Source organism: Rhinatrema bivittatum, chromosome 3, assembly GCF_901001135.1.
Source record: "Rhinatrema bivittatum chromosome 3, aRhiBiv1.1, whole genome shotgun sequence".
NCBI classification, from domain to species: Eukaryota; Metazoa; Chordata; class Amphibia; order Gymnophiona; family Rhinatrematidae; genus Rhinatrema; species Rhinatrema bivittatum.
Window position 1 is genome coordinate 172924310 of NC_042617.1, and position 14268 is coordinate 172938577.

At 44.1% G+C, this 14268-nt stretch overlaps 1 protein-coding gene across 1 annotated transcript in view; it reads right to left on the bottom strand.

Moving 5' to 3' along the window:
* CNST (consortin, connexin sorting protein) overlaps positions 1-14268 on the bottom strand; it is a gene marked incomplete in the record, with an annotated part of 278963 nt that overhangs the window by 236901 nt on the left and 27794 nt on the right. The window contains 1 exon segment of the mRNA XM_029593949.1: positions 2854-3302. Coding sequence (XP_029449809.1) covers positions 2854-3250 — 397 coding nt within the window.

Below are 14268 nucleotides of genomic sequence, written 5' to 3' on the forward strand. Positions count from 1 at the left end.
TTTCAGCACTTCAAAGTGGATTACATTCAGGTACTGGAGGTATTTCCCTATCCCCAGGGGGCTTACAATCCAAGGCTTGGATTTATCAAAATGCACTAAATATCACATGTGATAGGAAAAGAGGTGTGTTTTATGGCAATAGGCAGTTTATCGCAATTTGCGCTAATACCTATGAAAAGCGCTATCTTAGCGCAAACTGCGATAACTTTTTTGCACTTTGTGATAAGTGCCAGAATTGTTGTATTTCCTACATACAACCACTGGGGGGACCATGTTTAGTAGGTTTAAGCTCCTGGAGAGCCAGCCTAGCTATCAGGGCCCTACTACAACCACGGGGGGGGGGGGGAGAGAGCACAAGCGTAACCATAATGGCCTCACACTAGATAGGGTTTTCTATCTCTATGGGAGGCCCACCTAGTAACTGGAGATGAGGTTTAGGTATTAGTGTAGGGGTTAGGGGCCACTTTGACATTCAAAGTGAGAAGTACGAACAGAACAGTGCTCTCTTGCGAAGATTTGATGACCTTCGGAGTGAGGAAACTCACCCAAAGATGAGATTTGTGCATTGTTCTTTCAACCTAGCTTGATGGACTCTCTACCTGGGTAAAATCAAGCTAGGTAAAGAGAACATTGCACAAATCTCATCTTTGGGTGAGTTTCCTCACTCTGAAGGTCATCAAATCTTCCCAAGAGACCACTGTTCTGTTCGTATGTCTCACTTTGAATGTCAAAGTGGCCCCTAACCCCTACACTAATACCTAAACCTCACCTTGAGTTACTAGGTGGGCCTCCCATAGGGATATAAATACCTATCTAGTATGAGGGCATTATGGCTCAGTGCTCTCTCCCTCCCTCTCCCCCCCCCCCCCCCCTGTGGATGTAGGAGGGCCCCACCGCGCAAAAAAGCCCTATCACACAACTTTATGCAAATAAAAAAGGTGGAGTTAAAGCCGTGTGATACAGCTTTGGAAAACTGTGAGCCCAGCCCACTTGGCCAAAATTCCCGTCCCGATATCCTCCCCTTTTTCTCATTTGCATCTCACCAAGTGTTAATGGCGTTTTTGCATGCGTTAAGGCATTTTCGCATGTGTTAAAGGCGTTTTCTGCATGCGAAAACACCATACAGCACTTTGAGAAATGACCCCCTAAGTTTGACCTGAGTCAAGTGACTTGCCCAAGGTCACAAGGAGCGACAGTGGGACTTGATCTTCAAAAATATATTTTTAGGAAGACAGAATTGACTAGTTAGGAATATGGTATGAGAGCCAGCAGAATTGAGCTCAAGTTCAGCTTTTGGCTACAAACACTTCCTATTACCTTGCATAAGTCATTGTACCTGGGCCTCTGGTACCTGCTTGAATTGTAAGCTCTTCAAAGACAGGATTCACTGTACCTATATGAGTCCCACATTTATGGCACCATTACAGATGCAAACAGGAAAGGTATTAGAGAGAACAAGCATGGCAGCTGCCCTGGGCCCAAATGCCACAAGGGGCCTCACAGGCCTGGCCAAATATCAAAGGGACAGCCCAGTCCTAGCTGCCATTAGTCTTCAGTGTGCACTGATAAAGAAGATTAGGAAGATCAGCGCAGGGCGGGTGAGCTGGCACACACACTGACAGGCCCTGCAGCAGTCCTGCCCCCTCCTCCCAAATAGGCTTTCTGTTACCCAGAAAATTTGTGTAAGGGGCAGGGCCTGTCATTGTGTGCTGGAATGCAGGGCCTGCATTTATTTTCTCTTCTGTTTCTGCAGCGTTGCGCAATAAGCTCTGCCGGCTCAGAACCAGCTAGCCGAATGTGAAGTGGAGGGCTGAAAAGAGACTAGAAAGAGCCATCGGTAAAGGAAGAGAAATCAGGAGGGGGGGCCATGGATTGGGGTAGAAGCTGGAAAGATGCCATAGGGGATGTGGGGATGGAGTAGGAGCCCAGAAAAAGGCCATTGTAGTGGGGGGGGAAAGCAATCAGGAAGGGACCATAAGGTGAGGTGCCAAGGAGAGAAAGGAGCCATGGGGGGAGGGGGCTAGGAGGGAGAACAGCTAGGAAGGGGATCATGGGAGTACTCTAGAGGGGAGAGGATCTGGAAAGGGGTCATGAGTACAGACAGTAAGGAGGGAGAGATGATGGGAAGGAATCATGAGGAGAGGAGCTAGAATGGGGTTATGGGGAGACTAGGGTAGGAAGGATACGGATCTGGAAGGGAGGTAGGAGGGAAAGGAGCTGGGAAGGGTGTAAGAGGGAGAGAGGAGCCAAGAGAGCCATAGGGGAAAGGGGAAAAGTAAAAGAGCCAGGGAAGGGCTACAGGACATAGGTGGTAAGAGGGAGAAGAGTAGGAAGGGGCCATGGGCAGGAGGAGAGATAAAAAGAGGCTGTGGGTGGTGAGAGGATTCATAAGGTTGCAGACCCGGGATCAGTGAGCACCCTCCAATGTTTCTGCCCTGGGCTCTAATCTAAAAATGCTGCTGAATGCACAGGCAAATAAATAAAGAACAAACAGCTAACAGCTTCATCTAACTGACAAAATCAAAGTCCTGCAGCACTCACTGCAGCTTCAGCAGAATTTTTTTAGCTGCTTTAAAGTTGCCTTGTGTAGTCTGGGAAAGTACATTTTGGTCCAGTAACATGTGAATCTTACACCTGGCCTCTTCATCACAAATGGCAAAAGCCATGGTCTGAGCGAGGGTCAAGCCTGGCGTGGACCCCTCTATTTCAGCAGCATTAGCAGAGCGGGGGGGGGGGGGGGGGGGGGAAGTATGCATCATGGTTAATGTGTGTGGCCTAATCCTTAAACATCATAAACGCAAAATGTCTCCTCAAACCATTTTTTTTTTTGGAAAAGGAAAACCAAAACAATACCTGTGGACTTTGTATCAAAGCCTTTTTTGCTTCTGGAACTTCTTTTTCCAGGGCCACCTTTGCCTTTTCCTCGTGCTGACTCGCAGTCTCTTTGATTGCTCGAAGAAACATTTTCAGCGTCTGTGTTTTGCTGCGGTTCTTCGTGGACACTCTTGGCGCTCGACGGGCTGCCTTGGCGCTCATTATTATTAATGCTGTCCTCTGTCACTGTCGCCGGCGTGCCTGCCACACCATCACCGGTGGCTGCGGGCTCACTCGCCTTGCCATCAAGACGGTTCTCGTTCTCATCCGAGGCGGAAGCCGCAGGGGCTGCTGTGCCCTCCATGTTGCCAGCTGTATCCAGCCTCTCCAACCTCTCCCCCTGCGTTTCACTTGGAAAAGCTTCCCCACCATCCATTAGAGAAGGCCCTGGTTGAACTGTCAAACTGCAGTGCAAACTCTCCTCATGCCTGAAAGCAAAGACGGACAGAATGTTTGAAGGGTTAAAAAAAAAAAGTGATATTCAGTGCATGAAAACCTCTGCAACTTGCTGGGCAGACTGGATGGACCATTTTGGCCTTTATCTGCCATCATTTACTATTTATTTATTTAGAAACATTTATTACCTGCCATTCCAACATTCAGGGCGGGGTACAATCATGCGTTCATAATCAATTAAAAACACATAATATAATTAAACTAAAATCATAAACATCATAATTACAGTTAAAAGAAGGACTTACTCCTAAGGGTATGGAGGTAAAACTACCTGTTTCAACAGACAAAAGCTTTCTTGAACAAAATAAGTCTTTAAGGCTTTTAAAAAAAAATGTAGGCTCTTTCATATGTCTTATTTCCTTTGGGATTGAATTCCAGAGGAGAGGACCTGCTAAAGAGAAGGTGCGCTGCCTAGTCTCATCGAGGTGTGCTGCTTTGGGAGAGGGAATGTCTAGTAAATTTTGGCCAGAGCATTGCAGCGTTCTGGATGGGGTATGCACTTTCATGACTGCAATAGTCCGTGGTGAATGAACGTTATTAATGAGTGAGTGAACAATGGCTAACAATCTATATTGCATACGGTAAGATATTGGAAGCCAAAGGAAGATTGCAAAGTTGGAGTAATATGGTCACGCAAAGGGGTTCCTGTTAATTGTGCTGCAGAGTTTTTGGATAATCTGAAGGGGACGTATGGACTATGTGGGAAGGCCTATGAGGAGAGAATTACAATAATCAAAGCCGGAAAAAAAAAATAAAAAGATTGTAAAACAGTTCGGAAATCAGGAAAATCAAGCGATGGCTTCAGATGCTGTAATAATCTGGGTTTTTTTGGAATGAGGCTTGGGTCAAGGCATCAAGGAGAGTACAGGGTTAATAAGCACACGGAGGTTACGTGTGCCTTTTGATATTGCAATGCTATGAATTTTAAACATAATTTTCTCAGGAATGGCAGATACTGGAAAACAAGACAGCATCACGATTTCAATTTTGTTTAAGTTTAATGCCAATTTGTTTTGATTGAGCCAATTGTGAATGGAAAGTAAACAATATGTAAGAAATTCCTCAGTTTGGCTCCAAGATGATCTACAACTATGTTACGATATTCACATGCCAGTTTCTTTTCTTTTGCTACATAAAAATATTAATTTAAAAAAAATTAAAAAAAAAATATTAATTTTAAAAAATAGAGCAGGTGGAAATGTTGACATAAAGAATGTATAAACTATTGCTATGACAATAATGAAAAGAAATCGTTTAGGGCTTGATTACTAAGGCTTTTTCCCCCATGGGAAAAAAAAAAGCTTAGCAAGCAGGCCCTTAATATTGGGCTCACGAAACTGAGGTTGCACACAATTTTCTTTTAGAAAAACTCAGAAATTAATCTCCCATATCACTGCAACAAATATACCAGTGCAGTAAACCTGCAAGGACTGCCTCAAACTCAGGCTTGCAAACAGAGGATACATTTTCATACGGCGCCCTTCTGGCGTAACACGTCAAGCACACAGTTCCCTCTACGCTGAGCCCGCAAGCGATTGCTCAAACATTTCAGAGCATCGCTCACGGGTTTTACATGGTCGCTCACATTAGCCACTGTCCCAGGGATGCGCGCGCCGGCAGCCGACTGGTGCGCACAAACTACTTCTGCTCCAGGGGAGCACTAAGTAGTGGAACGAAAAAATTATAAGTTTTGGGGATGGGTTAAGGGGGTGTAGAGAACAGGGGAAGGCCTAATTTCGTCGCCGCTGATACTTTTACAATAATTGGCCCCCCTGCATGCGCCGCCCGCACATGCGTGCAGCCCACGGATTTTATAACGTATGCGCACTGGCGCACACATGTAATAAAATCGGCACGTCCACGGGTGTGTGCACCGGGAAGCGTGCACATGTTTTAAAATCTACCCCTAAGGGAGAAGTCCACTGAAGGATCCATTTAATTGGTCTTGGAAGAAGGGAGTACTGGAAAAGGATGGATGTTGCCCCTCCCTGTGAAAGTGGTAACAAAGAGAAGTCTGGAAATTACAGGTTAAGTCAGTCTAACCCCAGCGATGGGTAAGTTAATGGAGATTCCACTGAAGTAAAGGATAGTGAAAGAATCCCGGCAGGTTGCAGGGAGCTCACACAGCATGGTTTTACTGACGGGAGATCATTTCAAACAAATCTTATCAATTTCCTTGATTGGGTGACTAGAGAATTAGATCAAGAACATATGCCAGATGTGATTTTACTGGATTTCACAAAGGTTATGATGCTGTCTCACACAGGAGGTTCATAAGTAAGCTGATCAGCCGGAGGGGGGTGGGTACCAAGGTGGTGGACTGGATTAGAAACTGGTTAAGTGATAGAAAACAGAGGGTGGCGAAAAATGAAGCTCACACAGAGGAAAGAAAGGCAATTAGTGGAATGCCTCAGGGATTGTTCAGTATCTTTGCACAAGCGATACCTTGGAAGGGTTAGAAGAACAAGTTTGCCTTTTCTGCATGTGACACTAAAAGCTGCAACAGAATAGGCACCCCTGAGGGAATAGACAGAATGAGACATGATCTAAGAAAACTCAAGAAGGGGCTGAACGCTTGGCAGTTGAGATCCAAAGAAAAATAGTACAGAGTCATGCATTTTGGATGCAGAAATCCAAGGAAGCTGTACATGACTGGGGTGAGAAACTGATGCATACTGGCCAGGAGTCGCACTTTGGAATGGTTCCTTTCTGATGATATTAAGGTAGCAAAATAGTGAGCTAAGGCATTGGCCAGAGCCATAGGGATACTAGGGTGCCTACGGAGAGGCATAACCAGTAGAAAAAAAGGGAATAATACTTCTACATAGACCATTGGTAAGATCTCCCAGTTCTAGAAGCTATTCCTCCATAAGCATAAAGATTGACTGAGGTATTCCTCGGTCAAGTCCTCAGTTATTTGCTGGCAGTTCTGTGATAGTGTATATAGCCCAGTCGCATTCTGCAATTACATCTAATAGTTTAAGCACCATTCAGGTGAAATGAAATTGCCAGTTTTAACTAGGGGCTCAATTCAGCCAGATTTGGGAGTTAGAAAAATGCACAACCAAAAGTTATTTGCCAACTTTGGCAAATAAAAATGATCACATCCTATGCTAAAATAAATTACTGCATCGAAGCCCACCATATCCTGGGAAAACCAAATGATGCAGGGTCTACACACCAAAAAACTATACGATAGGAGACTTAAAGGCCTAAATATGTAAACCCTAGAGAGGCTAGGAGAGGCAAGAAAGATGGGAGAGGAGGGTATGATAGAAACATTCAAATAAATGTAACAGATTATGAGGTGGGACAGCAAGAAGATGTTTAGAAGAATGGAGAGAACGAGAGGGACAATAACTTGGCAAATCAAGAATGCAATGTGGTAATAGACCATAAACTGATCTAAAGACAAGTGTGAGAACCTTAAATTGAATGCTCCAAAAGATGGGGAGCCAATGTAAGTGAATTAAAACTGTAGTGTTATGGGCATTTCTGGGATAACTGGAGATAAGCTGTGTCTGAATTTTGGAGAAGTTGTAATACCTTTAGAGTGACATCACCAATACCATACATCGTCTCTCTTTTCAGTACTAAACAAACAGTGATTTTATATTTACATTTTTTGCCATCATGCTCTAGTTTGAAAGAAACTTAAATATCCAGTCTGGCAATCTGTACCTCTCGATTACTCCCTTGGGATTCCCTTTATTCCCATCTGGATTTTAGGGCTCTCACTGGATGGATTCCCCTTCTACCTGGCAGCTACTGCTTAGTCTCCGCTGTTATCTCCACTCCTCTCTTCCTCAATGTACTTAGTAAGGACATCAGTTCTACTGACTTCTCTGAATGGGCACCCAATGAATGGCTCTCTCCCTTCTCTCCATGAGGCAGCACCAACTGGGCACTCATTCCTCCAGAAGTTTCTGCTGAGTTGGCACAGAGTCCCTTCTGGGTGTGTGACAAAGCATTTTCTTATAGACCCCCATGTAGGAGGCTGGAGAAAAATAAGCCACATAAAAGAGATGTACAAAATAAAAAAGAAAGACAAAACAAGGATGAAATGTCTTTTCGTTCAAAGGTTATACGTTGTCGATCCTCAAAACTAAGACTGTGTCGGATTACATCCAAGAGAACCTCGAAAGGGGGGGGGGGCTATTGGCCCATCCTCCTCCTTCACAGGGAAGTAGAGCAAGTAGTACCTAGAACAACCTCCCCCAGGTGCCCTAGGCAGGGAAGTTTCCTGACTTCTTGGGGCAGGCAGAGGCATAAATGGCCTTTGCCAGCACAATACAAACAAAGGTTTTGGATCCTTCATTGGTATTTTTCTTCCTCTGTTAGTCTAGAGCAGTGGTTTTCAACCTTTTTCCCATCGTGATGCACCTGACAGACCACGGCTCAGTGTGACATACTGCTCATTACAATTCACAGCAGAAATAAAAAATAAAGGCCCAGTATTATTTTTATTGTTAAGAATGACACAAGGGAAAGATATGTATTCTGTCTGATCAGAAATCGCATAAATAGTAAACATCCCACACCAAAACAGCACCAATTTCCAGCACAAACAGTAACCACCTTACCTAAGAAAAGGCAACACTGAAAATATTACACCAGGCCTTAAGATACCAATACACCTCCTATTAGGAAAGCGGAACAAACCAGGCTGCTATAGAGCCCTACACAGAAACTACACGCGAGCAGAATACCTCACCTGAATCACATGTACTGACCCTCACCTAACAAAGAATAAAGAGACCAAAACGCATAACTAGAAGCATGCAGACAAAAACTGAATTGGAAACTGCAACAAGCCAGGGTCTCTATATGCAGTGTAACAAAGGAAAAAAAGAAACATCACCCATCCTTATAAAACAAATCAAGAAATATAAAATCAATAGCAGCAAAACCATACTAACAAAAAGAACAGATTATTTCAAAACAACTGATGAATGGAATATCCAATAATTAAAATCTCATATCAAAAGTTTCTAGATACCAATATAATATTTCAAAATAGAAGACACAAAGGCCCAATAATGAAAAATAATAAGGATACAAAAAATTTTTTGCTCTGCATACCTGGGAACGTTTGATATCCAGGTGCCCTGAGATTGTTTTGAATTAGCAGGAGGAGGGATGGTTTGCTTGCAACTTTCTCCTCTCTCTCTCTCTCTCTCTCACTGGCTCTCAATCGCTCACATATTCACATGCTTTTTCTCTCTCACTTATATAGGCTCTTAATTACACATTTACACACATGCTGTCTGTCTTTTCACACTTACACACACAGGCTTTCAATCACACACATACATGCTGTCTTTTTCTCTCACACACAGACTCTCAATCACATGTTTACACACATGCTCTCTCTCTTTCTCTCTCTTACACATGGGCTCTCAATCACATACTCAAATGCTCCCTCACCTAAACCAGCTCTCAATCACACACAGACACACATATACACATAAGCTCTTAATCATACATACACATGATCTCTCTCACACACAAAGGATCTCAATCACACACACACATACTCTTTCACACAAACAGTTTTTCAATCACAAGCTTACACATACAGGTTCTCAATTATACACTTACATTCATGCTATCTCTCACACACAGGCTCTCAATCACATACATACTCTCACATATACAGGCTCTCAATCATTCACATACATGCTATCTCACTCACACAGGATCTCAAACACATATGCTTGCTCATTCACTCACTCTTCCCCTCCCTCCCCTCCAAACCAGCGGCAGCAGCAGCCTCCTCCACTTCCAACCCTAAAGGCAGCAGCAGCCTCCTTCACTTTCAGCCCTCGTAGAGAAAGGAGTCCCATCGGCCACTGGGGTTGACATTGTTTCTCGTTTTACTCCGAGCCACGCTGCTCATTCTTCAGGCCGTGCCTCTCTTCTCTTTTTCAGACCGATGTTGCTCACACTAGCATGGTCTCTTCTTCCCATGCCCGCACCTACTGCTCACCAATTCCTCTTCCAGGCACGGGGGAAAGGGGGAGGCGCAGGAAGAGGAGAGCATGCCGATGCCACTGACTCCAGCTGATCTGCCGCGTTCCACCCGGGCTATCATCATTTTAAGCCGGGGTGAAGGACCTATTTCACTCGGGTAGGGGGAGTAGCGGGGGACCTGGAAGTGTGGTGACACACCTGCGTGTACTTGGTGACACACTGGTTGAGAACCGCTGGTCTAGAGTGTCCACGCTGCATGGACTCCTCCTTAGCAGAGGGTAAAGGGAGGCCAGGAGGTAGCATTGACCTTTAAAACCTAGAAGTCAGGTGAGGGTGGCACCTGAAGGTCCCATGTTCCCGGAAATGTTCCTGGAAGCGAATGTCAAACCGGGCGCATAGGAGATATGAGATTATTCAAACTGGCAGGGAGGTCTCGAGCAGCCAGTCGTCTTTAATTCGGTCCGCCTGGCCCTGCCAAAATGCTAGGTAATGTCCGTTAAGATGCTTTATTAGGAGACTCGTGTATCCAATATTAAAATGCCCGACTCAGGCCAAGTTTCGCCCCCCCACTCTTGGGGGCTGCCTCAGGGGCTGTGTGAGAATGTCTTATGTATATATATAGAGATGATCTTTTGCCAATAAAATTTCTTGAAAAATTTAAGTGATGAAACAGCGGAATAAAACCGCGATATAGCTTCATGATACACATGCCTGAGTGCCAGTCAGCCCCGGCGCGCATAACTGTGAATCGACAAAATTTGTCTCCATAAAATACTTCTAATCACGTTTTGTAGGAGACCTTTTATTCTGCTGTTTCATCACTTAAATGTTTCAAGAAATTTTATTGGCAAAAGATTATCTCTATATATACATAAGACATTCTCACACAGCCCCTGAGGCAGCCCCCAAGAGTGGGGGGTCGAAACTCAGCCTGAGTCGGGCATCAGCCAGGCTCATGGTCTGAGCAAACTGTAAGGGAGTAAGCCCTCCAGACACTCCTGGAGTCCTTTTGGACTGGTCAGAGGTGGGCATATGAACCCTTAGGACCGGTGCTATAAGGGGAATGTCCAGTGCAAGCAGAACTGCAGACAGCCGACACAATCCAGGCAAGAGGAAGACAAAGTTCAATAAGCAGGCAGGGGCCGAGGCAGGGAGCAGACAAAGTGAGGTCCAGTAAACAGGCTGAGGTCAACCCAGGCAGCAGGCAAGGCAAGATCAGAAACAGAATGAGTCAAGACTGAAGACAAGAATCTGGAGCTCAAAGATTCAAGACACATGGGGACAGAACCTGTTAGTCAGGTATCACTGAGCTGAATGAGCAAGCTTATATGCAGGAAGAGTGATGACATCATCAAGGCATGCCACAGGAAGTCCAGGATGCTGGGCCTATAAAACCAGGAAGAGAAGAGAGTCTGTGCAAGTTAGGAAGCACACAAGGAGCTGGTACCAGAGATTATGCCAGAACTCTCACAAGGGCCAGAGATGTGGCATACTGGGTGCCCTTCTGGGAGCAGAGGCCCATGGCTGGAGGAATGTTCTGCTCAATTTCTGTTCCCTAATATGCTTTGTCTTTCAAACAAGTAGGATGGCACTAATATTAAATATCACTTAACTAGTAGCAGGTATCAAAGTGGATGTAGAGATGTATGCCTTTATAGAACAACTGACACTAATATAACCACAAGGTTTGGTACAGCAAATGGATTTAAAAGCAGTGTCTGAGGGCCAGGGATTAGCCTCAACTGTAATATTTTCCAAAGCTCATTTTTCACTGAGAAAGTTAGACAATGCAACAGGATAACATAACTTTTCTCTCTTTTACTATATAAAAAATGTATTATGTTTCAGCATGGAAAACCTTCATATTAACAATACCTGTAAATCAAAATCTAAGTACTAGTTGGATTGGAGATTAGTAAGAAGGTACCTGGAATGACACGTTTTACCTTTCATAAATCAGAGCAATCACTTTTGAACACAAACAAATCATAGTGATTGCTATGTGGGTACAATAAAATATTCATAACATATACATCATCTGAGGAAGAGACCTGCGAGGTCTGGCCAGCTCATGTACTGCAACGTCTTTTTTGCTGTTTTTTTAAAAAGGTATTACAACATACTAGGATTTCTGCTTTCTGCAGAAACAGCATATCTTCTAGAAGTCTCAATCATATAATCCATATGCATATCTATACACACACACACACACACACACTTATATTTGAAAAAGCTACTTCCTTTTTTATAGGGGGTGAGGAGGGGACAGCATTCCATTCCAAAAAAAACAGTCAGCAAACAAAATTTCAAATCTTGTCACTGTTAACAAAAGCTTGCTTCTAGGAAATCTTTTATTGCCTATACTAGGCGCGTGGCATTCAACCAAAGTTGATTTTTTTTCCAGTGCAGAAATGCCAGCAAAAATATATCAGGAAGGGAGGGAAGAAATGGGATCTCTAATGAGCCCGATTAAAGCAGCCGTTCCAGATGGTTGAAAACCATTACCAGCTTGCTGAGATTCTGTTACTACTGCCTGTACAGGGTTGCTAAGTAACAGTATCCTGGATAGGGCCAGGAGACAGTTTCTCAGAAGATATGGCTGCATGTTTCTTTGTCAGCTGTACGACCTGCAGCACAGGGCTGCCTATTGCATTTTTTTCTGATTTGACCCAGTATAGTTCCAATGGAAGCGGGGGCAGGAGAGAGGAAGAAGAAATTGGTGAACTTCAAATAGAAACTTGGGTCTGTTTGCTTTTTAAACATAGTAACATAGTGAATGGTGGCAGATAAAGATCAAATGGTCCATCCAGTCTTTCCAGGAAGTTGCTTATGGTAATAACTGATGCTCCATGAAGGTTACACCCATTGAAAATTTTATACCCAACGTCAAAATAGGTTATCCCATTTCTTTATTTCCATCCTCTAGCCTTTAGGAATCTGCAGTGTTTATCCCATTCCCTTTTGAATTCCAAAACCGTTCTCATCTTCACCACCTTTTCCAGGAGGGCATTCCAGGTATTCACTACGCTCTTTGTGAAGAAATATTTCCTGATGTTGGTTCTGAGTCATCGCCTCCTTGAGTTTCGTATTAAGACCTCTAGTTCTATAGTTTCCTTTCCAATGGAAAGGGTTTGATATTTGTGCATCATTAATATCTTTCAGGTATCTGAAGATCTGTATCACATGTCCCCTGCATCTTCTCTCCTCCAGGGTATACATATTTAGATCCTTCAGCTTCTTCTCATAGTCTTCCAGTGCAGACCAGTTTGGTTGTCTTATTTTAGCCCGGTTCCATCCTTACTCTATCCTTTTTGAGAACACAGTTCTCCAGATGAGGCCCAAAGACCTGTACAAGGGCATTATCTCTTCCTTTTTCATGCTGGTTATTCTTCTCTCTTTGCAGCCCAACATCCCTCTGGCTTTAGCCACCGCCTTGTCACATTGCTTCGTTGCCTTCAGATCGCCAGACACTATCACCCCAATATCCCTCTCCTGATCCGTGCACATTAGTCTTTCACCCCCCATAACATACAGCTCTTTTGGATTACTGCATCCCAGATGCATGACTCTGCACTGCTTGGCATTGAATCCCAGCTGCTAAATCTTCAACCACTCTTCAAGCTTTCTTAAACCACTTTTCATTCTCCCTACTCCCTCAGGAGTGTGCACTCTTTTACAGATCTTAGTATCATCCACAAAAAGTCACACTTGTCCCTCTACCCTTCCGTAATGTCGCACACGAAGATACTTAACAGAACTAGTCCCAAAACTGATCCTTGCGGTACTCCACTTTACACTATTCTCTCTTCATAGTAGATTCCATTTACTATTACACGCTGTTTCCTGTCAGTCAATTAATTTGTAATCCATTCTACCACTTAGCACTCACTCTCATGCTTCTCATTTTATTCATAAGCCTCCTATGTGAACCATATCAAATGCTTTGCTGAAATCCACGTAAATCACATCAAGTGCTCTTCCTTGATCTAATTCTTTAGTTTCCCAATCAAAGAAATTAATCAGGACCGTCCTCTGGTGAAACCATGTTGCCTTGGGTCCAGTAACCCACCGGACTGCAGATAGTGAACTATCTTTTCCTTCAGAAGTGAGTCCATTATTTTTCCCAACACTGAGGTAAGGTTAACTGGTCTCCTCTCTGCTACCACCTTTGCGAAACTGGACCATGACTGCTCTTTTCCAATCTTCTAGTACCAGTCCTTTTTTCCGGGATATGGTTCCCATACAACCCTGCTTAGTCCTGGATTTTCCCACACACTGCTGCAGTCTGCTGTGCCTAGATGAGAATTTATTTTTTGGCCGAACAGGAAGGTGGGAGGCCGGACTCCTAGACAGAGGTAGAGAAAGCAGGACACATGGCCACACTAGCTCTATGGTGCCCCTTTCCACTCGGGGGCAATCTTGCTTCCCGTCTTACTATGTATATGTACCTTAGACCCTGCTTGCTTCCTTGCCAGAACATGGTCCTATATTTCGCTAAGGTAGCTCTAGAACAGTGGTTCCCAACCCTGTCCTGGGGACCCCCCAACCAGTCGCGTTTTCAGGATATCCACAATGAACATGCCTGAGAGAAAATTTGCGTGCACTGCCTTCATAACATGCAAATTTTCTCTCATGCATATTCATTGTGGATATCCTGAAAACCCAACTGGCTGGGGGATCCCCAGGACAGGGTTGGGAACCACTGCTGTAGAACAAGAGGACATGGCATGAGGGTGAAAGGGGGTAGACTCATGAGTAATCTTAGGAAATATTTCTTTATATAGAGGGTAGTGGATGAATGGAACTGCCTCCCAGTGGAGGTGATAGAGGCAAAAACGGTATCTGAATTCAAGAAAGCACGGGATAAAAACATGGCATCTCTGAGAGAGTGAGGGGAATTGTAAAGGCTAGATAAATTGGACAGATGAGCAGACTAGATGGGCCATATGGCCTTTTTCTGCCATC